A 25,986-nucleotide genomic window follows, 5' to 3' on the forward strand; every position below is an offset into this window, starting at 1 on the left:
TGTCGACACATGGAGTCTGTATAGAGAAGGAGAAGGTTTCTGGACAAGGATAGAAATAAAAAATTGAAAGTTGTTTATTGACAAAGGACATTTAGAATTTATTGTAGATGGAATGTAGACTTATCATTTAGTCTCCAGATATAGAATATTGTGCAATACACGGAACGTGTGCAGCCTATTGACATTGGGAAGAATGGGCTCTCTATGTCTGGTATGTCTCCATCATGTTGGAGTATGAAACATGAAGATTGAGTTATGTGGATCTATTGACATGGGAGAGCAAGGAATGTCATCTTCAGAGTGAGGTTGTACACAGATTTTGCATCACTGTGCAGAGCTTCCAGCCTTCTTACTGTTCGGATGCATTTGACCCCGTTGGCATAGATACCTCGCCTCTACAAGCCACCAGATAATAAAGCCTCTCAGGTGCTCTGCTAGGTTAACCCTGACCATTGTGATGCAACATCCCATTTTTCGTAATATGGGTCACTAATAACTGGGGGTACCTCTGATGCAGAATGTGGGGCTCACCAGGGAACGTGGGGCTCACCAGGGAACGTTGGGCTCACCAGGGAACGTTGGGCTCACCAGAGAACGTGGGGCTCACCAGAGAACGTGGGGCTCACCAGGGAACGTTGGGCTCACCAGGGAACGTTGGGCTCACCAGGGAACGTGGGGCTCACCAGGGAACGTGGGGCTCACCAGGGAACGTTGGGCTCACCAGGGAACGTTGGGCTCACCAGGGAACGTGGGGCTCACCAGAGAACGTGGGGCTCACCAGGGAACGTGGGGCTCACCAGAGAACATGGGGCTCACCAGAGAACGTGGGGCTCACCAGAGAAGTGGGGCTCACCAGGGAATGTTGGGCTCACCAGTGCCCTCCTGCTGGTCATTGTAAGGACACCACACAAGGCAAGCACAAGGCAGGAAGAGGTTAAAGAGCCACGGACCCCCACTGATCTTTAATTGATGACTTATCCTAAGGATAGTTCATCAATTATTAAGCCTAGAAAATGTCTTCAGTATTGTAATTTTCTTTTCAAAACCACTTAGAATGAAGTAATACATCACCGATTCCCGCTGCTATGCCAGTGCCTGTCTCCTAACCCCCAGCAATGACATCCCGATTCTGTAACATTGGCTTATCAACACCACGTAGGTCACCCTTGTGACCAATGATTGGATGAAGCAGTCACATGTCAGGTCATGATACCAAGACTGTCGGGGGACCAGGAATCGTCAGAACAAGGGGGGCCTGGGATCGGGAAGGTGAGTCTTCAATACTCTAAGTGGTTTTGAGCAAATTTTACATGGCTGGACATTGCCTTTAAGGAATGATAATACATGATAAGTCTATGCCCTCCACCAGCACCAGGACGTTATAATTGGTGTAAAATCCGCCAGTCTTGATGAATTCCCCCCATTAATTTCAGTGTGTCCATTTACATGTCCCATTTTAGTCCGACTTTATGGAGCAAAGACTCAAGTCTATGGGAGACCAATGGAGGCCAAACGGCCATTTTTCATGGCTTAAAATGGTTCAAAGCAAAACCAAAGTCCAATCTGTTCCGGGTACAGTACCAAGACCTCATGTAACAAACCTATGGAGACGGGTAATGGTGGAGTATACGTCATTGTGCAGGAAATGTGAAGATACAATAACACTCGTCTTGTGACTACCGTTGACGATGGTGTCACAAAGATTTATGACCTAGTTACTCACATGATGGATGGACGATGGGCGCTGCATCATTGTGAGTACAGAATGACACATGAGGTGACATGAGAAGAAGTGTGTGACTAGTGATGGCGTGCATCGGGTGACAAGAGGATGAATTATGGAAGGAGAATTTTACATTGACGTGGAAGGACTTGGAAGATCCTCCAGACACTACTACAGGGAATATGTAATACAACATGGTGGCCGGTCTCGTGAATGGTCAACCGTATAATACCTGTACCCCGAAGACTTGGACCAGTAGTTAATTCTGCCTTAGTTGTCCTATGCTTTGATAATGGGGGTTCTAAGTAGAGAACCCTTCTCTGATGGGGATCCAAAATAATTTATGCTACTGGCACCTCCACCGATCAGCTGATGGAAGGGGCAACGGCAACACCAGAAATAGCACTGCACCGTGCACTGTGCAGGGATTGTACTGCAGCTCTGTCTGCATTAAAGGGAATCTTATAAAGTGTTGGTATATTGTAGATCATGTGCAAGTGATCGGTGAGGATCAAACCACCGGCACTCCAATCAATCTGTTCTTCGAAGCTTGGAGCAGGAAGCAGACAGCGCTGTTCTTTGTGTAGTGGCTGAATTAGGTCACTGCAACTATAATCTCATTCAAGTGAATAGAAGCGGATCTGCAGTACCTGACCTGACCACTACATAGAGAACAGCGCTGTCTGCTTCCTGCTCCATTCTCAATGTATTAGCTGCTGAATGCTGGACCCCCAATAATCTGAAATTGATTATGTATCCTTAATATTCATCAATAGTCATCAATATTTTGAGCCTGGAAAAACCCTTTAAATACAGAAACACCATAATCTTCCCTCTTTAAAGCATCCTATATAAAATCTATGGTATATGCTGTGCCTGGAAGCAAGTGAGGTAGAAAGTGGCTGTGACATGATGGAGTACGTAGCCCTGCCTGAACAACACATGGCATTGTGAGACGTATAAGCGGTATCACGCCACCACTGAGCTACAATCACGCGCTGCTTGTTTGGAGATGCCATCAGGGCTGCAGGCGACAGACATTACTGAGAAGCTTTCCAGTCTCCACTTAAAAGGCTTTTCCAAGAATATAAATCGCTTTTTTATGAGCTTAGAATATAAAAATATTGCAAATTTTCCAATCTACTTGTTAATTCTTCCCAGTTCCTTGCCACATGTCTTCAGTCTTCCCTGCCAACTTGTGTGGGCGAAAACAATTCTCACATTGTGATGTCGTTGCGGTCGGTCAAGATTGTCCAACGTGGTCACGTAACGTTGGATAATCAGGGTCACTTGAAGGGGTGCAGAGGGAATGGTTGCCCAGGAGCCTCAAGGGGCCCAATATGAGGAGACCAGGGATACCTTATAGCTGGGGGGCCGGGCACAGATCTTGCATGGAGGTCCAGGCGCTTCAGTAATGATGCACTGGAGAAATGATGGATGGCATCACAAGCTGGTAAGACACGAGCTCAATATGGCCGCATTCTTGTCTCTATTGCAGCATTGGGATCATCGATATTTGGTCAGTGGGGGTCCACCAGCCCGGAGGACCACAGATCAGCTGCAGACAGCGCCATTCCTTCTTTACAGGATAGTGATGTCATGATCATTTGTCATGTAACTTGCTTGCAGCTCAGTCCCATTCAAGTGAATTGGTTCCAGCTGCAATACCAAGTACAGCCTCTGTGCAATGTAAGGCGCTGTACTTGGTATTGAGGGAAGAGGTTGCAGGGCTCAGCCAAATGCTGCAATTACTTCAACCAGCTGATCCGTGAGGGTCCCAGGGGTTGAACCCCTGCCTATCTGATATTGATGATGTATAGTAAGGATAGGTCATCAATTATTTAGTCTTGAAACCCCTTTTGTATAGAGGTATGAGAACGCTGAGGTTTCTAGTGTACCTCTGCAGTGTTATATGGGGACATGGAAATGTTTGTTTTCTGGATTCAGTACAAATCTACCAATAAAAGGATCCTGCTGAGCTCTATGGGACGCCGCGCGTATACCGAGGTACATTACCTAGAGGGGACAACATCTACTGTACAAGGCACACGGCGGCCGAGCCCATAGTCCGAGATGTCCCAACTTCTCATTCCAACACCCGTGTACGAGCCCTGGCATCTCCATGTGACGTCTGTCTCCATCTTGCCCATTGCCGTGATATTAGATAACAGCTCTTACAGAACAGCTTATTTTGGAGCGCTGTCAGTTTGAGTGAAATCAGCTGCGAGGGAATGATCAGACATCCAAATGGCCTAGAACAGAACGTGCTACGATGTGATCCCTTTACATAACTGCTAAAGCTGTACACACGTCTATAATTATGTCTATGGAGTGTATGGTGGGTGGGAGGGGGCTCCATGTTCCCAGCCGTACACAGGATTTACTTTATCGCTTAACGTTCAGTGGCGTTCGTTCTGCAATCCTATTACATAGCCTAATCCTAAAACAAAATGCCATTCAAGTCTATAGCCGGGACCGTAATGTACATATCAATCAATAGATCAGAAATCCGGGATTGAAGGTGACAGTCGGCGGTGGAGGAATAACAAGGCATTTAGTATAATACAGACTTCTATGTCTAATGGGATCGATACCAGACCTCTACGGAGATAGCGTATTATCTGATCCCATATACTAGGTATACGTGGCCCAATGATGGGAGATGGTGGAGGAAAGATGGATTGGGGACTTGAACTGAATTGTAATTGTAACGTCCTCTGTCCATGTTGAGAATACAGGTGTGTTCGTCCAAGACTATCATGCGTGTGTTTGGGGGTTTGAAGGTATAGCTGGTAAAAGCTAAAGATTTATGGCAACGTAGGGTGTAAATAATGATTGGAAAAGGGATAGGAGTGTAATAATCATTGTGCTCCGATGTATATTGAAAGCTCAGACAAGTTCAAATATGAGGACACGTGTCCCAATGTAAGACAAACCCCAATAGCTAAAGCCATTCTAAGACAGAGACACGTCCAAGTCATCAACTTCGAGTTATATTCTGTTTTTTTGTCCTTGGTAAAACATCTTTAGAGGGGGTTTCCTCCTTAACTATTCAAGGTATATTGTCTGGTGCCTCTAATGCCTGGACCCCTCTGATCCCAAAAAACGATATGTCCAGTTGGTGGTGGTCCAAAGCCTGGATTACCCCAGATTGTAAGAGTGCACAGTCAGATCTGGTATTCTAAGAACCGGACTGATCAAGAAGATGGGGTGTCTAGCTGGTGATCTAGAAAGTGGGGTGTCTAGCTGGTGATCTAGAAAGTGGGGTGTCTAGCTGGTGATCTAGAAAGTGGGGTGTCTAGCTGGTGATCTAGAAAGTGGGGTGTCTAGCTGGTGATCTAGAAAAGGGGGTGTCTAGCTGGTGATCTAAAAAGTGGGGTGTCTAGCTGGTGATCTAGAAATTGGGGTGTCTAGCTGGTGATCTAGAAAGTGGGGTGTCTAGCTGGTGATCTAGAAAGTGGGGTGTCTAGCTGGTGATCTAGAAAGTGGGGGTGTCTAGCTGGTGACCTAGAAAGTGGGGTGTCTAGCTGGTGATCTAGAAAGTGGGGTGTCTAGCTGGTGACCTAGAAAGTGGGGTGTCTAGCTGGTGATCTAGAAAGTGGGGTGTCTAGCTGGTGATCTAGAAAATGGTGTGTCTAGCTGGTGATCTAGAAAGTGGGGTGTCTAGCTGGTGATCTAGCAAATGGGGTGTCTAGCTGGTGATCTAGAAAGTGGGGTGTCTAGCTGGTGATCTAGAAAGTGGGGTGTCTAGCTGGTGATCTAGAAAGTGGGATGTCTAGCTGGTGATCTAGCAAATGGGGTGTCTAGCTGGTGATCTAGAAAGTGGGGTGTCTAGCTGGTGATCTAGAAAGTGGGGTGTCTAGCTGGTGATCTAGAAAGTGGGGTGTCTAGCTGGTGATCTAGAAAGTGGGGTGTCTAGCTGGTGATCTAGAAAGTGGGGTGTCTAGCTGGTGATCTAGAAAGTGAGGTGTCTAGCTGGTGATCTAGAAAGTGGGGTGTCTAGCTGGTGATCTAGAAAATGGGGTGTCTAGCTGGTGGTCGTCCAACTCATGATGAGAATAAGGTGCCCAGTCAGTGGTGGTTCTGGGAGGAATGGGTTTGTCCAAGAATGATTGGCTGTGGTATGGCCATTGGTACCCCTTTGGATCCTGCCAGTGGTGATCTGATCACAGGGGCACCCCCATTTATGCCAATGATAGGATATCCCGTTGACGTTGTCCACTTGCTTTGGCTTTGACTTAGTTGGTACTGATTGGGATTTTTACTGATCCTATAACTTGGATGTCCACTGCCGGCAATTCAACTCTGTGGACTGACCCCAATCTGTTGCACTCAGACATGTTTAGCACTCCCGAGTTTACTAACTTTGTCTAGTTCCAAAGACATACGCGAGACGAAAAATGTGGCCAATTCCGACACTGGGGCACCAAACCCCTGTGTTCTTGGGTGGCGTGGGATCCCAGCAGTCAGACCCCGCACCTCCACTGCAGACATTTATGTTATATCACATTAGTATGCCATAAAAGTTTATTGTAAGAAATCCACTTTGTGTAAATGTAAAATTGATGACCCAATTACCAGATTCATTAATTATTAGAGCGGAGTCCTTGTTCACAGAGAAGTTTGTGCGATACAAAGTAATTACTGCATCCGCGCTTGTGCTACTAAATATCCCATATTTGGCCCGGAATGTTCCTCATTACATACAGATAAGATTTGATATGTATCCTGCTGTTATTCCTATATAAGATGCATTACCCTTGAGTCCTTGACCACCCCTGAGATCGGTGAATAATATACGCTATTTGCTGATGTTCTAGATTGCCATTCCTCTCTCTTCCGTGTCGAACCGGCCAGATTTGGAGGCCTGGGCATCTTACAAATTAGCATTGTCTGCCGCCATATTCCAGCTCTGCACCTTGTCCAAGCAGATATTCCATCGAGTTGGTGACTTACCCCATGTTTAGATGTTCATTCCATGTACCAGACCACCTACGCTTAGTACGTTTAGATTTCTATGGATTAGGGTTGAGCCAATCTTGACTTTTCAGGATCGATTTTTAAATCCGATTTCCGATCATTTTTCATTCGAACTTGATCTCGATCCCAATTCCAATCCCAATGCAAGTCAATGGTATTTTTTTTACTAATTGGAGATCGGATTTTAAAACCAATCCTATTCACTATACAGCATGGAATCTAACAACTGAACGTTTTAATTGTGTAGTGAATTTTTTTTTATCACTAAATAGCCAGAGGATTTTTTTTTAATCCTCTGGCTACTTAGTCCCCCCTGGTGTCCACTTACCTGCAGAGATGGCTGCTACGGTGCCCGGTGTTCTCGTTCTTCTTCGCCTCGCTGCCCCTGCCTACCAGGTTAGGAGAGTGTGGGCGGGTTAGGAAAGTGTGGGCGGGTGCTGGGAGGAGAGACGTCACGTCTCCCCGCCCTGTACTCGCCCACACTCTCCTAAGCCACAAGCCCCACCTTCTTCCTAGCTCTTTAACACTAACCTAGGAGGTGGGGGCAGCAAGGTGAAGAAGAACAAGAACACCGGGCACCGGAGCAGCCATCTCTGCAGGTAAGTAGCTACTAGAGATGTTAGCTAGTCTCCCAGAATGAATGGACGCAGCCGGCGTGTAGGGGGTTAAGGCTGTGTGCCGGCTGCTTCCATTCATTCCTATGGAACTGCAGTGGAGCCTTCACACTGAGTATACACTCCACTCAGATCGAGCAGATTGTATACTCAGTGTGAAGGCTAACATTGTTAGATGTTCTCACAATGCTTGGCCAGTAGCAAAGCATTGTGGGAAATAATCACCAATCTCAATCCCACCTAAAAAGATCGTGTTCGGAATTCCGATCGCGATCGTGAAATTTTCTCGATTGACGATCGGAATCCGATCTTTTCCGAACACGATCGCTCAACCCTATTGGAAACCCATTTATGACAAACACAAGCCTTTAGAAAGACAATTCTTCTCTGCGTCACCAGGTATCAACTACTGAAGATTACCAAGTTTTCGTGTTTTTTTTTTTTATATTTCCAACCCACTGGCTAACACGGTACAACAACGAACATTTCCCTTCACCATTTTTGAGAATTTTTTTTTTTTTCTTTCTGCAAATGAGTCTTTAGAAAGCACAGGGGGCGTCCAAAGATCCAGCACCGCCTCGCTCTTCTTCTGCAGACGCCTCTCAGCCACGTCATCTCTGTTTGGGATCCCGCACAGGTTCAGTTGGTTCTGCCATGTTGCGTTGGGCAGAGCTGACTGCGCTTGTCTGTTCGGCCATTTTCCTGTGTATTGGGTTTCCAATGATAGAATCCCTTTAGAATGCTCTACAGTGCAAATGCAGACACAGTACAGTCCACATAGGGGCCAGTCCGCTCCATAAACTTTGCAAACAGTCTTAAAGTAATTTTTATGTCGCAGACCGATGTGTCACTATGGCTACAGACTCCAAACAATCCCTTAATGCAGTCAGGATCCTGATTTCAGACTACTTTGTATCCATTGAAGATGCTTAGACCAAGATTTTTGGAGCTTTACGTTAAAGGAGATGATAAATATCTGGTGACGGGTGGTCTGACCGCTGGTTTCGGTGGAGAGATGGTTGTGAATGAAGTGGATAGACTTATCACTGTGGCTCGCCTCGCCAAGATTCTTCACTAAGTTATATTTTTGTTTCCTTGAGATGACCTATTGAGATGACGGTGGGCACTCAGGAGTCGCACAGACATTATCCACTTGATAGATGACCTACAGCACTTAATACCCTCCTCCGATATCCAGGGGGTGGTAATAAGCCCCAAACCTGCTCCTAAATATGTGATTGGTATTAGAAGCCCTTGATACCATAATGCCTAGAAGGTCCCGCTGACCCGGATTACTATATGAAGAGGCCGCTTCCTCGGTAGTGGGGAGGACGGAATAAAGGGGATGAGAACCTGCAGCCACTAAACAGTCAATTATTCTCAGTCGAAATTATCGGTTGTCTTCATGCCCAAAGAAGGCTTAAAGCTGGATAAAACTGAGGCGGGAGGAAAGTCGAGGATTAGGATGATGCTGATTCATCACAAGGGGGACTTATGTTCATGAGCATAGAATAAAACGAGCGCACAACTCCTTGAGCCATCTCATATCTTATCCTGTTAGATAAGGAAGCCTTAAAGGCAAATTCCCATCTCAGCAAACCATGGCCAAGATGGGAATATTTGGATCGTAACTACGCGTCAAGGTTAAAGATGGACCCAACACGATAATAGACCCCAACTCCATTTGGACCTGACCTTGGAGGAGCTTTTTTTTGGGAAGATTCACTAATAACTTATTGGACTTCACCAATGATGTCAAGATGTTTACGATCTTAAGGTGAGGTCCAATAAGTTGTTTCGGAATCTTCCCAAACAAAAGATCTTCATGTAGACACGTGGACCATGGAATTCCATCCTTGAATAGAAGAAGTCCCAAGGTCACCTGTGTCTCCCTAAGGTTTATGGTGACACAAACATTGTCTCTAGATCTTCTACAGATGTTGAGCAACATGTTACAACCCTAGAAGACAACAAAGCACGGCAGCTGTTTCCTCCAACGCTTCAGAATGAGAATTGTTCTCCATGGAGATGGAAGACTTAATAGTTGCATTGTGTGTTGTATCAGTGACACTACATTGGTTTGACACATAGATGTTCGGATTACCCCCCTTCTCCTGACCATGACAGCAGCACAGTCTGGAACAGCCTGCTTGTCCTTTTTAAAGGTCTAATCAAAGTGAAAAGTCCACGCTTGTTCTGTCCAAGTGTGTCATTACAATTCAGGCTCACGTTCTTTATCCTGAGGCAGCTGACAGATCTCTCCCGGGAACAGAAGTAAACAGTGTGTCACCTCCTGTAACCCATCACAGACACGTCACGCAGCCTCCGGGGAGCAGGAAATCTCAGGGGAAAGAACGCCATTGTATCTACATGTGTTTACAGGAAGACATGATAACTAATTATCATACAATTAGAATGTACAAAGTGCACAATGGTGAACAAGAAGAACAAGTCACCTACAGGGAGATCTATCGATATTCGAGAACTTCACAACAAGCAAACAACTTATTGGAAAGGGAAAGGGTGTCCTCAAGGGTTATTGATAGGAATGGTGCAAATCTGGACTGAGTCACCCATATCTGTGCCTAATATGTAGGTCCTAGTTCTGGGGCAGAACTAGACTTGGTACTTCATAACACCCTATGTATGTATAAGACCCGCAGGCATCCGGGAGACGTGAAAATTCTGAGCTGTGAAAATGTTACTGTGGTCTCACACCTTTTTTGAAAAGCCCTTTAGGGAAAGACGTGCTCCATTTTTCTGCATGTACAGGACAAGGACACAGAATACACATAAAGCACCCGTGTCACATATAATATAACCAGACATGAGATTTAGTAAAGTCATCCTAAGGTCACCCCAGCCCTGCAGATAGATAGGTTACCGTCACCAGAACCAGCATATCACCCCAGCCCTGCAGATAGATAGGTTAGTGTCACCAGAACCAGCATATCACCCCAGCCCTACAGATAGATAGGTTACTGTCTCCAGAACCAGCATATCACCCCAGCCCTACAGATAGATAGGTTACTATCACCAGAACCAGCATATCACCCCAGCCCTGCAGATAGATAGGTTAGTGTCACCAGAACCAGCATATCACCCCAGCCCTGCAGATAGATAGGTTACTGTCACCAGAACCAGCATATCACCCCGGCCCTGCAGATAGATAGGTTAGTGTCACCAGAACCAGCATATCACCCCAGCCCTGCAGATAGATAGGTTACTGTCACCAGATCCAGCATATCACCCCAGTCCTGCAGATAGATAGATTACTGTCACCAGAACCAGCATATCACCCCAGTCCTGCAGATAGATAGGTTACTGTCACCAGAACCAGCATATCACCCCGGCCCTGCAGATAGATAGGTTAGTGTCACCAGAACCAGCATATCACCCCAGCCCTGCAGATAGATAGGTTACTGTCACCAGATCCAGCATATCACCCCAGTCCTGCAGATAGATAGGTTACTGTCACCAGATCCAGCATATCACCCCAGCCCTACAGATAGATAGGTTACTGTCACCAGAACCAGCATATCACCCCAGCCCTGCAGATAGATAGGTTACTGTCACCAGAACCAGCATATCACCCCAGCCCTGCAGATAGATAGGTTACTTTCACCAGAACCAGTATATCACCCCAGCCCTGCAGATAGATAGGTTAGTGTCACCAGACCCAGCATATCACCCCAGCCCTGCAGATAGATAGGTTACTGTCACCAGAACCAGCATATCACCCCAGTCCTGCAGATAGATAGGTTACTGTCACCAGAACCAGCATATCACCCCAGCAATGCAGATAGATAGGTTACTGTCACCAGAACCAGCATATCACCCCAGTCCTGCAGATAGATAGGTTACTGTCACCAGAACCAGCATATCACCCCAGCAATGCAGACAGATAGGTTACTGTCACCAGAACCAGCATATCACCCCAGCCCTGCAGATAGATAGGTTACTGTCACCAGACCCAGCATATCACCCCAGCAATGCAGATAGATAGGTTACTGTCACCAGAACCAGCATATCACCCCAGCCCTGCAGATAGATAGGTCACTGTCACCAGAACCAGTATATCACCCCAGCCCTGCAGATAGATAGGTTACTGTCACCAGAACCAGCATACCCCCCAGCCCTGCAGATAGATAGGCTACTGTCACCAGACCCAGCATATCACCCCAGCCCTGCAGATAGATAGGTTACTGTCACCAGACCCAGCATATCACCCCAGCCCTGCAGATAGATAGGTTACTGTCACCAGAACCAGCATATCACCCCAGCCCTGCAGATAGATAGGTTACTGTCACCAGAACCAGCATATTACCCCAGCCCTGCAGATAGATAGGTCACTGTCACCAGAACCAGTATATCACCCCAGCCCTGCAGATAGATAGGTTAGTGTCACCAGAACCAGCATATCCCCCCAGCCCTGCAGATAGATAGGCTACTGTCACCAGACCCAGCATATCACCCCAGCCCTGCAGATAGATAGGTTACTGTCACCAGACCCAGCATATCACCCCAGCCCTGCAGATAGATAGGTTACTGTCACCAGAACCAGCATATCACCCCAGCCCTGCAGATAGATAGGTTACTGTCACCAGAACCAGCATATCACCCCAGCCCTGCAGATAGATAGGTTACTGTCACCAGAACCAGTATATCACCCCAGCCCTGCAGATAGATAGGTTACTGTCACCAGAACCAGCATATCACCCCAGCCCTGCAGATAGATAGGTTAGTGTCACCAGAACCAGCATATCACCCCAGCCCTGCAGATAGATAGGTTACTGTCACCAGAACCAGCATATCACCCCAGCCCTGCAGATAGATAGGTTACTGTCACCAGAACCAGCATATCACCCCAGTCCTGCAGATAGATAGGTTACTGTCACCAGAACCAGTATATCACCCCAGTCCTGCAGATAGATAGGTTACTGTCACCAGACCCAGCATATCACCCCAGCCCTGCAGATAGATAGGTTACTGTCACCAGAACCAGTATATCACCCCAGTCCTGCAGATAGATAGGTTACTGTCACCAGACCCAGCATATCACCCCAGCCCTGCAGATAGATAGGTTAGTATCACCAGAACCAGCATATCACCCCAGCCCTGCAGATAGATAGGTTACTGTCACCAGACCCAGCATATCACCCCAGCCCTGCAGATAGATAGGTTACTATCACCAGAACCAGCATATCACCCCAGCCCTGCAGATAGATAGGTTACTGTCACCAGACCCAGCATATCACCCCAGCCCTGCAGATAGATAGGTTAGTATCACCAGAACCAGCATATCACCCCAGCCCTGCAGATAGATAGGTTACTGTCACCAGAACCAGCATATCACCCCAGCCCTGCAGATAGATAGGATAGTCAGCTTAATTTGTGGATTTTCACTCCGTTTTTCACCTTTTGCAATGCATGAGGTAAATTCTGCAACAAATATGCAGAATATCCAGAAACCCATTGCGGCAGGATATCCACAGAGGAGAATTTCTCCGTGCCTACTTATTCTTACAGCGTTCTTACTGCAGCCAGTCATGTTGATTTACAAGAACTTGCTTTTTCTCCGTTTGAGCTTTTTTGCATAAAATTACAGTTATGGTGTCAGCATTACCGTGTGTGCAGAGCTGGAGGAACCAGTTAAAACAAAACTCCACGGCCATGATTGTAAAATGATTTCTTTTTGTTTTTCTTCTGAACAATATTCCTGTCAGTAAGTTCATTAAAGAACCCAGCGGGGAGCGGCATGTAAGGCTTTATGAGAAGAGAAAAATGAGGAGGGCAAAAGCAATATTAAAATATATACTGTATATATGCAATGGCAAAGAGCTTAAATCCTGCAGAGCTTCAGGGTAGGCGGTGGAGATGAGGCGATGCATCCTAAACTAGAGGGACACTGAGGAGACCTGCAGTATCTATCATGTATCAAACATACAGCGAGCAATACGTCCCGGGGCATGAGTCCATGGCTCAGATTGGCTCCTTACTGGCATGGACCACCTCCTCAAGAAGCCTCATGTAGACAACATGCAGAATGTAAACCTTCATCTATACAAAGGCTGGTGAGGTTAGAGTATCTGTCCATTTTCATATATCCTATTGGGTCAAATGTTCAGGATTCTCATCTTCTGGCCAAAATGAAGATCTACTACTACAAATGTCTCCCTTACTCTGAAGGACCTGTCCTGTCTTATAATACTCAGACAAGCAAGTGATTTGAATAGACACAGTGTAATGCTTAATTTCTCCTGTGGTGGCGCTGCAGGGAAATTGAACACTTGTGGCCAGGCTGTTCTCATTGCTTACAGATGACAGGAGGACACTTTGGGGATCTGAAATTTTCCAAGTGAATGTTCTACCAAGTAGGGATTATCAGTTGTGCATCAGCTTCATGATGTAGTCACCTGGAATGGTTTTCAATAAAAAGTTATGCCTTGTCAAGAGTTAAATGGTGGAATTCATTGTCTCCATAACCTGTTTAAGACCATCAGTTGTGCTTCGTCTGCTTCATGGTGTAGTCACCTGGAATGGTTGTCCAATAGGAATTTTTAGAGGTGCTGAACACGTATTGTCTCTTTCACTCTGTGGTCCAATTCTGCCAATGTCATCTGAAAAAGCCCGCCATTACTCTTCTTGGTCAGATAGCCCTTACATAGCATAAAGGTCTGTTCGGATTCATGTTCCTGTTAAAAAACAAATGTTGGTGCCACTAAATGAAAACCAGATGACATGTCACTGTATAGTACTGTGTAAGTGCACCTTGAATTTTGTATAAATCCCCCAAAAGTGTCCCTTGCAAACCCCCCAGACCATTACACTCTGTGTTTCAAGGTGGGAAGCACACATGGAGAAACCATCCACTAACTTTTTCTGCGTTTCACAAAGACATGGCGGTTAGGACCAATAATCTCAAATTTGGACTAATCAGACCAAAGTGCAGCTTTCCCCTGGTCTAATGTCCTTCCCTTGTGTTTCTTATCCCACGCATTTCTCTTCTTCTTGTTCCTGAGTGGTTCCTTCTTTGTAGCAAGTCTACCATTAAGGTCCGATTCCTGGAGTATTCTCTGAGCAGATGACATTGAGATGTGTCTGGTTCTTGATCTCAGCGAAGCATTTATGTGATCTCTGATCTGAAGTGCTGATAATTTGCAGTTTCTGAGGTTAGGCACTGTAATGAACTTCTCTTCTACATCAGAGGTCTCTCTTGGCCTTCTGTTCCTGGGGTGGTCTTTACGAGACTCCGTTTGATTTGACAGTCTAGATTGACCGACCTTCATGTCTAAAAGTAATAATAGACTGTTGTTTCTCTCTTATTTGAGTTCTTGCCATTATGTGGATTAGCACAATCCTTGAGGTAGTCACCTGGAATGGCTTACATTAATAGTTATGCCTTGTTTAGTTAATGTTTAACCCTATACACTATACGGTCCTAAACACTATATGGAACCGTGTTCCAATCCTACCTTTACCCCCCGGAACTGATTATGAAGACAAGTAAATTCTAGACAAGTCATACCTGGTAATTGACATCCATTCTAGGTGACTTCCTCATGAAGCTCAATGAGAAAATGCCGAACGTGTATAAAATATAAAAAATATCCTTACATAAACCTTTCTTTGCTTGTTCCATGTATCTTCCTTCATAGTTTTCTTGTTGTCAATACAATGTAGCAAACAAGAAAGGAAAAAACATGGAATGAAATCGTATTGACAAGCCCGGCATGTCTTGGTTTTTAATATATTGATATTAATAGAGGGTGGCGATCGTTGCCCATCGTAAACCGCTTTGTATTGACCAACCACCTATTTTCAGCTTCTCCAGGTACTTGCTGACAGTCATCCATACGTTATGTGCTTTGCATGCTACATGACAATCCTTCTCTTGCTGCCATGTATACCCACTGTGTGCCGTAATCGCCCAGTGGAACAGACCAATCACTGTCAGACTTTATCACAAGCCGTCACTTCTGACAGCCGTGGGGAGTCGATAAGCATTCAATAGCGGATTTCATGGGCGCTCATCGGGTGGCGTGCAGCGGGGCATCTCGGCACTGACCAGAACAAGTTTTCCCTCTATCTCCAGCGCTCATCTGCTTTTAACCTCAGCAGTCTAATCTCATTGATTTTCAGACAGTAAAAGCTTCTTCCTTCCCCTACGGAATACATTTCCCGTTAAACAGTAACCTTAGAGATCTATACATGAGGAGAAAACACAGCACAAGGAGGAGGCCCTGAGCAGAAGGTGATGGAAACAGTGAAGGAAACGTGGAGGGGGTGAAGGGTCTCAAGAAATTGCAACGAAAATGCAATATTAAAGGAGTTTTCCAACCTCAAATGCATTTTTGATACGACCTATGTACAGTATCCATATGAATTGCTAGGAGGAATAACAGAGGAACGGCACAAGGCAGAGATGTAATAAATAATGTGCCAGGGGATAGGAGTATTTTACTGAAGCTGAAGTGTCCAGGGAGGTGACAGGTCCTCTCCAAGGGGCGGTTTCTCCTTCCCTCTTAGGTATTACATTTGCATAGCCTATAATATCCTGGAATGGCCGATCTCCAAACATCCGCAACCTCTTGTCATGTTCTTATGATGGAGTGGTATGGCTTTTATAGTATAGGCTTTGGCGCCAATCTCTAGCCATGGTATGATATTCCGGGGCTATTAATGTACAGAAGTATTGGTAGGGTGCAGATGAGGATCACCCAGGTGCAAGGTTTAACAAGTGCTGTGGTCTCTTCCTTGTGCTGATGATGCCATGTTCATCGGTCACATGGTACAGCAGCATCTCATGGCAGGGAATGGGGCTCAGTTGCAATACCAAGCACAGCCACTATACAATGCATGGTGCTGTGCTTAGTATTCAGTGAAGAGGCTGCAGCCCTCAACCTCTTTGACCAGGGCTCCTAGGTGTCAGACCCTCACAATCACATACTGATGATCTATCCTATGGCCCAATCCTTGTTGTATGGCACACCCCCGTTTTATGCCAAAGACACCCCCTTTCTCTGATGTGACATAATAGAGAAACAGATCTGCCAAAACCTCTTGGACACAGAGATCACTATTTACGGGAAACCAACTGGGACCCTTGTAGGGTTGGATGGTTCAGGATGTGATCACCTTATGTGTATGGGCACTTTAAGGTCTTCGAAATCATCCAGGCAACCAATTCCTGCACAATCCCAAGATTTTTTCCATTAGAAGCCAAAAAGCGTTGATCCGTTATCCATCATGTGGTGTATTATGCGATATCCTTCGTTAGAAGCATGGCGTATAGAGAATACTTCCATACATCACCATATGGTGGTGCATTGTATAGCTACAGCTCCATGGTAAGTATTGCAAGGGCTCCTTGAACAAGAAGACACTGCAAGACCCCAAAATCAATCCCGGTGATTTAGCTGAATGAATAGCAGTCAATAACTGTCCAGCATGTCAATAGTTAAGAACCGTCAGACAAAACTAAAGTGAAAAATCTGCAAAAGAGACGTGGCTGATGGGTATTTACCGTATCCATTCCCTCGGCATCGATCGCTTATGATTTGTACCTATTGAATTACTGTAAATAATCCATACACGTAATGAGTCTGATTATTTCCCCGATCAGTCTTGGTCAGGTCCAGGCCGGGGATCCGGAAGTTTATTTTTACCAATGACATAGTGAAGGGTCTGTCTAGAGCGCGAGGTCTGACAGCCGATACGTCAAGATCAATGGCGCTCAATATCTGCCACAAAACGTCAACCCAACACGCCGAGGCCGACTCAGGTTCTGGATATTCTTACTTACACCTGAAATAGGAGAACAACCCTGGAAAGCTTTAATAGATGATCTGCAGACGGAATATTTTATAAATGGACAATTTTAGGTTTTATTATGTTAGGTATACATTGATCTAGTGCGGGATCAGATCACATCGGAGGTCTAGTATACACATTATCCTATCTGAGCTCATGACAAGTTCAGCTCTGCTACATCTCTACGTATCTACAATTTGAGTATATTTGACATTTTTTGGAATTGTTGGCATGTTTGACCTTTCTACCCATCCAATATACTTAAGAATAATAAAAGGGCTTTACCGGGATCAGGGGTGTGTGATGTGAGTAGCCTGAAATGGGCACCATTGGCTCATGACGGTCTCGGCGCTGAGGGTTTGCTCTCACAATCAGTGCAAAGGAAAAGGCAGATACACTGGCGGGGGTATAAGGGGTACAGACGTAACACTGCCATACAAGATCCCTTATGGTACAATCGGGGCCCTGTAACAGATTTCGGTACAGTCGGTGCCCTGTTACAGATTGTGCCCTGGGACCCAACAAACAACACTGTTGAGTTGTATAACTTGGGCACTGTATTATTATAATATTCCCGCACCTCACTTGAGCCTCCGCTTATACTCTATAGAGACCCCAGAGTTTAATGCATAGGTATGACGGCTAGGCACCCCTTATTGGTAAAGGTTTGCCCAAGAAGAACACTGCGCTCCACCCGATGAATGATGGTTTGTTCCATTATTGAAGACCATTATTCATTGGGTCAAGCGCGGTGTTCTTCTTGGGCAAACCTTTACCAATAAGGGGCGCCTAGCCGGTCATACCTCTGTATCTTTCTACTTCCCCGAATTGGGGTTGTTGGAACAACTGCTGCTGATCTAACCCTATACAACCCATTGGGATAGTCTCTCTAACAAGAGACCAACCCAACTGGCTGCTCCATTGATCAGCTCGGTGCACCAACTGCTTTACCTAGAGTTTATTAGTCATTGGGTGGTGAAATCCAAAAATTTCAGGTTTGGCTAATCCCAAAATTTTAGGAAACTTTGTAACAAACCTGTCTCATTGCACACCAGTTTGCACCACCATGGTAGTTAGTATCTAACAAAAGTCTTCCAAGGAAGGATGGCCGGTGATGGGGTCATGGTTGCTGAAGGTTCCTTGATGCAGACAAACCTGCAACAAACCTGTCTCATTGCACACCAGTTTGCACCACCATGATAGCTTGTATCTAACAAAAGTCTTCCAAGGAAGGACGGCCGGTGATGGGGTCATGGTTGCTGAAGGTTCCTTGATGCAGAGGGCCTTGCACCTTACAGTACATTAGTGTAATGACTTTGTGCCAGATACCTCAAGAGACCTTCAAAGGTCTGGTGAAGTCCATGTCCTATTTTGGTGGACGTAGGGAGTCCTGCTCAATATTACGTGGATGGTCGACCATTGTATGTATTTGCGTTGTGCAAATGAATTCAAAAAATTCTAAAAATTATGCAAGTTCATCAAAATTCTTGTCCTTAGCGTTTCCATATATGTGCCGTAATGTTCTTACCAGCTCCATAGACCGCCTTAATTGCCCGATATAACCGAAGCCATTACCGTATCTCTCGCTAATTTCATTATAATGCATGAATTTAATTTTACACTTGTGGAGACTCCGTCGCTAAACAGTACAGAAAGGGATCTCATGTGAACCGGAATTGTCTGTAATATTCAGGGACGTTTATGAAAAGCGGTGGAAGAGATCACACCACCCATAGCAACTCGCTAGATATTACCCAAGGCGCCACTCCAGAAATGACAGAATCTAATTACTTTCTTTAAGGAACATCAACTTTTTCTCGGGAATGCGCTCTCGTAAATAACCCCCACCCGATAGCAATAATTTACCTGTAATGCGGGATTGATAGACTTGAGGACTTTCTAATACATTTCTTGGAATTTTTTTACAAAAGGTATTAAAAAAGTTGACAATTACAGCCCCAGGGTCCTAATTGGTAGAGAAAAAAATTAATTGTTTATGTAAATCTGTTAAAGGGGTTGTCTGGGGAGAACTAATCTCTTACAACAGGCTTAAAGGGGATTAAAAACAGCAAAAACATATCAGGACTGACCTCACCAATTTGCTGTTGCTTCCTTCCGACTCTTACTGGGTCCATGCTGGTCTTTGCTCCTTGGCCATACCACGACCTTCCCAAGCCAACAGTTGGCTGAGCGGTCATTACTTGTCCAGAGAGGACCAAGACATAGAGATTAGTGGATAATTGTCAACATGATATGTTTTTGTTTTTAACCCTTTTTTGGGCCTGTTTTGAGACAACCCATTAAACAATGTATATTTGCAATTTTTTTTAAATTGTACTTAATGTTCCTTTCTCTCTTTCTTTTTCTCTCCCTTCAAGACTCTTTTGGCCAAGGGGCCATGGAGAAGTTGCTATGTCTGCTGCTGATGGGAGCTCTGGGGTACTTTGGGAGAGCACAGCATTGCCCCGGTCGCTGCATCTGCCAGGTCAACTCTCCAACTCTCACCATGCTGTGTGCCAAGACAGGACTTCTCTTCGTTCCACCAGCCATTGACCGCAGGACAGTAGAGCTACGACTGACGGATAATTTTATCACCATCATTCGACGCAAGGACTTCAGCAACATGACCAATTTGGTGCATCTGACGCTATCAAGGAACACTATTAGCCAAATTGTACCCCTAGCGTTCTCCGACCTGCGTTCTCTGAGAGCCTTGCATATGAACAGCAACAGACTCTCTGCCCTACGGAATGAACACTTTCGTGGCCTGGGCAATTTGCGCCATCTAATTTTAGGTAACAACCAGATAAATACAATCCAGGCTGGGGCATTCAATGAGTTTCTTGCCACTGTGGAGGATCTTGACTTGTCCTACAACAACCTCGAAGAACTGCCCTGGGAAGACATTGGCCAAATGGTGAATCTGAACTCATTGACTCTAGACCATAATTTAATTGACCACATTGCTGAAGGAACATTCACTATGTTGCATAAGCTGGTGAGGCTCGACATGACCTCTAATCGCTTGCATAAACTGCCTCCGGACAACCTTTTCCTCAAGTCTCAAGTTTTGGCCAGTGCAAGAGGTACAAGTTCTTCATCTCTGGCCATAAGCTTCGGTGGGAATCCTCTACATTGCAATTGCGAGCTTTTATGGCTCAGGCGACTTACAAGGGAGGATGACCTTGAGACCTGTGCCTCCCCAGAACAGCTAACAGACAAGTATTTCTGGTCAATTCAAGAGGAGGAATTTATTTGTGAGCCTCCACTCATTACCAAACACTATGCCAGCAAAACATTTGTCATGGAAGGGCAAAGCGTCAGCATTAAGTGCAAAGCGGTAGGAGATCCTGAACCATCAGTCCATTGGATTGGTCCAGATGGAAAACTTATCCATAACACAACAAGGATGGTAGTCCATGACAATGGAACTCTAGATATTACCATTACAACCCTGAAAGACAGCGGCACTTTCACTTGCATAGCATCGAATGCCGCAGGTGAGATCACCGCCCCCGTAGAGTTGGCTATAGTACCTCTTCCATTGCTGGTGAACAACACGGCTCATATTAAAGAACCTGATCCTGGGTCTTCTGATATCACAACGTCAACTAAGTCTGGATTTAATGATACTAAAATTTTACAAGACCGGAGAATTGTGGTGGACAAGTTGAAGTCAACCTCAGTGGTCATCCAGTGGCCATCGGAGCGTCATATCCCTGGGATCCGCATGTATCAGATTCAGTATAACAGCTCCTTAGATGACTCTTTAGTGTACAGGTGAGAAGTATTGCTGGTAATAGTTGCAGTAGGTCACTCACTATACTATGATATCATACATAGGTTGGGAACACTATTGCTTTGTTTCGGGATAGTCCATAGTCTACACCAGTGTTCCCTAACTCATGACATCAGTTGCTGCAAAATTACAAGTATGCCTTGAAAGCCTGTGGCATCTATGGTACTTCAGCTACTAAACCTATGTAACAGTGATGTGCAGTGGGGATATATATATATATATATATATATATATATATATATATATATATATATATATATATGCTTTTCAAAGAGAAACTATTGAGATAAACATATCTAAGTTCTGTAGAGGGTAGAGCCCCACCAGTGTAAGCAGAGGCATAAATGGCTCATGGGGTAAAATAGTCTTGAAAAGAGATAAAGCTTCCACCAGATACTTGGGTTATAGCCTTGTACAGGAGTGTGGGAACCGAGGGGTAGAAGTAGTAGTCACACCTTGTGCTATTGTCTGTGGAGATCCAAAAGCTTTCTGCAATGTAAGAAGACTCCAGTATCGTAAATGGCGAATCTCTCAAGATTTGTTTTGGGTTTGGCTGTTCAGATCCATGGTTCCTTTCAGGATGAACAAGTTCGATATGAACCACAATTAGTGTAGAACACTCCTGGGTTCATAGGAGTCTATCTATAAAACATAATGTATGACACTGTCAGGGCTCCTAGGACTATATATATATATATCTATAATACATAGTGTATGACACTGTCAGGGCTCCTAGGACTATATATATATCTATAATACATAGTGTATGACACTGTCAGGGCTCCTAGGAACCTATCTATAATACATAGTGTATGACACTGTCAGGACTCCTAGGACTATATATATCTATAATACATAGTGTATGACACTGTCAGGACTCCTAGGACTATATATATCTATAATACATAGTGTATGACACTGTCACGGCTCCTAGGACTATATATATCTATACAACATAGTGTATGACACTGTCAGGGCTCCTAGGACTATATATCTATAATACATCGTGTATGACACTGTCAGGACTCCTAGGAATATATATATATCTATAATACATAGTGTATGACACTGTCAGGGCTCCTAGGTCTATATATATATATATCTATAATACATAGTGTATGACACTGTCAGGGCTCCTAGGAACCTATCTATAATACATAGTGTATGACACTGTCAGGACTCCTAGGACTATATATATCTATAATACATAGTGTATGACACTGTCAGGGCTCCTAGGAACCTATCTATAATACATAGTGTATGACACTGTCACGGCTCCTAGGACTATATATATCTATACAACATAGTGTATGACACTGTCAGGGCTCCTAGGACTATATATATCTATAATACATAGTGTATGACACTGTCAGGACTCCTAGGACTATATATCTATAATACATAGTGTATGACACTGTCAGGGCTCCTAGGACTATATATATATATCTATAATACATAGTGTATGACACTGTCAGGACTCCTAGGACTATATATCTATAATACATAGTGTATGACACTGTCAGGGCTCCTAGGACTATATATATCTATAATACATAGTGTATGACACTGTCAGGGCTCCTAGGACTATATATATCTATAATACATAGTGTATGACACTGTCAGGGCTCCTAGGACTATATATATATCTATAATACATAGTGTATGACACTGTCAGGGCTCCTAGGAACCTATCTATAATACATAGTGTATGACACTGTCAGGACTCCTAGGACTATATATATCTATAAAACATAGTGTATGACACTGTCAGGGCTCCTAGGACTATATATATATCTATAATACATAGTGTATGACACTGTCAGGACTCCTAGGACTATATATCTATAATACATAGTGTATGACACTGTCAGGGCTCCTAGGACTATATATATATCTATAATACATAGTGTATGACACTGTCAGGACTCCTAGGACTATATATCTATAATACATAGTGTATGACACTGTCAGGGCTCCTAGGACTATATATATCTATAATACATAGTGTATGGCACTGTCAGGACTCCTAGGACTGTATATCTATAATACATAGTGTATGACACTGTCAGGGCTCCGAGGACTATATATATCTATAATACATAGTGTATGACACTGTCAGGGCTCCTAGGAACCTATCTATAATACATAGTGTATGACACTGTCAGGACTCCTAGGACTATATATATATATCTATAATACACAGTGTATGACACTGTCAGGGCTCCTAGGACTATATATATCTATAATACATAGTGTATGACACTGAAAGGGCTCCTAGGACTATATATATCTATAAAACATAGTGTATGACACTGTCAGGGCTCCTAGGACTATATATATCTATAATACATAGTGTATGACACTGTCAGGACTCCTAGGACTATATATCTATAATACATAGTGTATGACACTGTCAGGGCTCCTAGGACTATATATATATATCTATAATACATAGTGTATGACACTGTCAGGACTCCTAGGACTATATATCTATAATACATAGTGTATGACACTGTCAGGGCTCCTAGGACTATATATATCTATAATACATAGTGTATGACACTGTCAGGGCTCCTATGAACCTATCTATAATACATAGTGTATGACACTGTCAGGACTCCTAGGACTATATATCTATAATACATAGTATATGACACTGTCAGGGCTCCTAGGACTATATATCTATAATACATAGTGTATGACACTGTCAGGGCTCCTAGGACTATATATATCTATAATACATAGTGTATGGCACTGTCATGACTCCTAGGACTATATATCTATAATACATAGTGTATGACACTGTCAGGGCTCCTAGGACTATATATATCTATAATACATAGTGTATGACACTGTCAGGGCTCCTAGGAACCTATCTATAATACATAGTGTATGACACTGTCAGGACTCCTAGGACTATATATATCTATAATACATAGTGTATGACACTGTCAGGGCTCCTAGGACTATATATCTATAATACATAGTGTATGACACTGTCAGGGCTCCTAGGACTATATATCTATAATACATAGTGTATGACACTGTCAGGGCTCCTAGGAACCTATCTATAATACATAGTGTATGACACTGTCAGGGCTCCTAGGACTATATAGCTATAAAACATAGTGTATGACACTGTCAGGGCTCCTAGAACTATATATCTATAATACATAGTGTATGACACTGTCAGGGCTCCTAGGACTATATATCTATAATACATAGTGTATGACACTGTCAGGGCTCCTTGGAACCTATCTATAATACATAGTGAATGACACTGTCAGGGCTCCTAGGACTATATATATCTATAATACATAGTGTATGACACTGTCAGGGCTCCTAGGACTATATATCTATAATACATAGTGTATGACACTGTCAGGGCTCCTAGGACTATATAGCTATAAAACATAGTGTATGACACTGTCAGGGCTCCTAGGACTATATATCTATAATACATAGTGTATGACACTGTCAGGGCTCCTAGGACTATATATCTATAATACATAGTGTATGACACTGTCAGGGCTCCTAGGAACCTATCTATAATACATAGTGCATGACACTGTCAGGGCTCCTAGGAACCTATCTATAATACATAGTGAATGACACTGTCAGGGCTCCTAGGACTATATATATCTATAATACATAGTGTATGACACTGTCAGGGCTCCTAGGACTATATATATCTATAATACATAGTGTATGACACTGTCAGGACTCCTAGGACTATATATCTATAATACATAGTGTATGACACTGTCAGGGCTCCTAGGACTATATATATCTATAATACATAGTGTATGACACTTTCAGGGCTCCTAGGACTATATATCTATAATACATCATTCAGAACTGCCTACCATCATCATTCATGGACCTCCTTGCATTTTCCAGCGCTCTTCTGTGACGTCATAGGCGTGGCGGTCATGGCAGAGGTCTGTGATTGGGCCACCAGTGGTCACATGACGCTCAGGTCCAATCACAGATTTACAGTACAGTGCTAAGACTGGGCCAATGACATTACAGAAAAGCACAGGATGACACCAGGAGAGTCCCGGACACTGCGAGAAGGTCCAAAACAGTAGCAGAAGGTGAGTATGAATGTTTTTTAATCTTTTTTTCTGGTGTCTGAAGAGACTAATAAATAAAATGTTGCCGCCATTTCAGTTCATCTGAGCTGAATCTCCATTGGGAATATTGGGGCTGACCCCAGTTCGGTAGGAACTGATCGGCTCATCTCTAGCGGGGACCATATTTCACATTTTGCATAGGGGCTTAGAAAATTCCGATTATGCCTGTAATGTTGTACATGCAGAAGATACAGCTGGCACCCAAGCTGCCGTCTGTCAGAAACTTCTAGGACTCAGCAGAATTTTTGCTTCTAGGCACAATCTTCTTAAGAAACAGCAGCAAAATGGCAAAGTGAAGAGAATACATTTTATTGGCTCGATTACTGTATGGTAAAAACGTTCCGTTACCTGCTTTCTTTGGATGTTTCTTTGAGTATATTTGCTATGAAGATTGTATCTAGGGATGAGATTCTGTGACATTTCGCCATAGCTTTCAAAATGGTGAAACTCATCTAATCCCGTCGTTGCGAATTCCTTCTTATATAATGCATCATAGCCTATGATCAAAGAATACTGCAGAGGGTCTTGTTCTAGTTGGTGTGCATTGTGGGTTCCTCTCTGCTGTGGTTCACCTAATATCACTTACCTTTCCCATCATGCCTCTGGCTCTTTGGAATGAGAATCACGTTGCAATATTCTTATCTAAAGGGTCCTCACTCACTCTGTAGAGTCTCACTGTATCCTATGTGATGCATCTTTATCCTGTATCCCCTGTCTAATGCTTAGGATAGGCTTCTCACTGTCAGCTCTTACAAGTAGGAGGCAAGAGAGTCCAGTGTGAAGTCGTATATCGTAAAAATACACTGCAAGTTCTGCACACAGCACACAAAGTATAGAGAGGTAGTGCTATAAATCTATAGCTAGCCATTGTAGGGACTCATCTACTATATCATTTCACTTCTGGTCTCTTAAATTGGGCAG

The 25,986-nt window shown here is 44.1% G+C and overlaps 1 protein-coding gene across 1 annotated transcript in view; it reads left to right on the plus strand.

Annotated features, from left to right (window-relative positions):
• Positions 1-25,986, plus strand: part of LRFN1 (leucine rich repeat and fibronectin type III domain containing 1) — a 135,812-nt gene that overhangs the window by 104,395 nt on the left and 5,431 nt on the right. The window contains exon 3 of the mRNA XM_075260464.1: positions 19,509-20,910. Within this exon, the coding sequence (XP_075116565.1) occupies positions 19,529-20,910 (1,382 nt within the window). The 5' untranslated portion in view covers positions 19,509-19,528. The remainder of the gene's footprint in view (positions 1-19,508; positions 20,911-25,986) is intronic.

The sequence above is a fragment of the Leptodactylus fuscus genome, chromosome 11 (assembly GCF_031893055.1).
Source record: "Leptodactylus fuscus isolate aLepFus1 chromosome 11, aLepFus1.hap2, whole genome shotgun sequence".
Classification (NCBI taxonomy): domain Eukaryota; kingdom Metazoa; phylum Chordata; class Amphibia; order Anura; family Leptodactylidae; genus Leptodactylus; species Leptodactylus fuscus.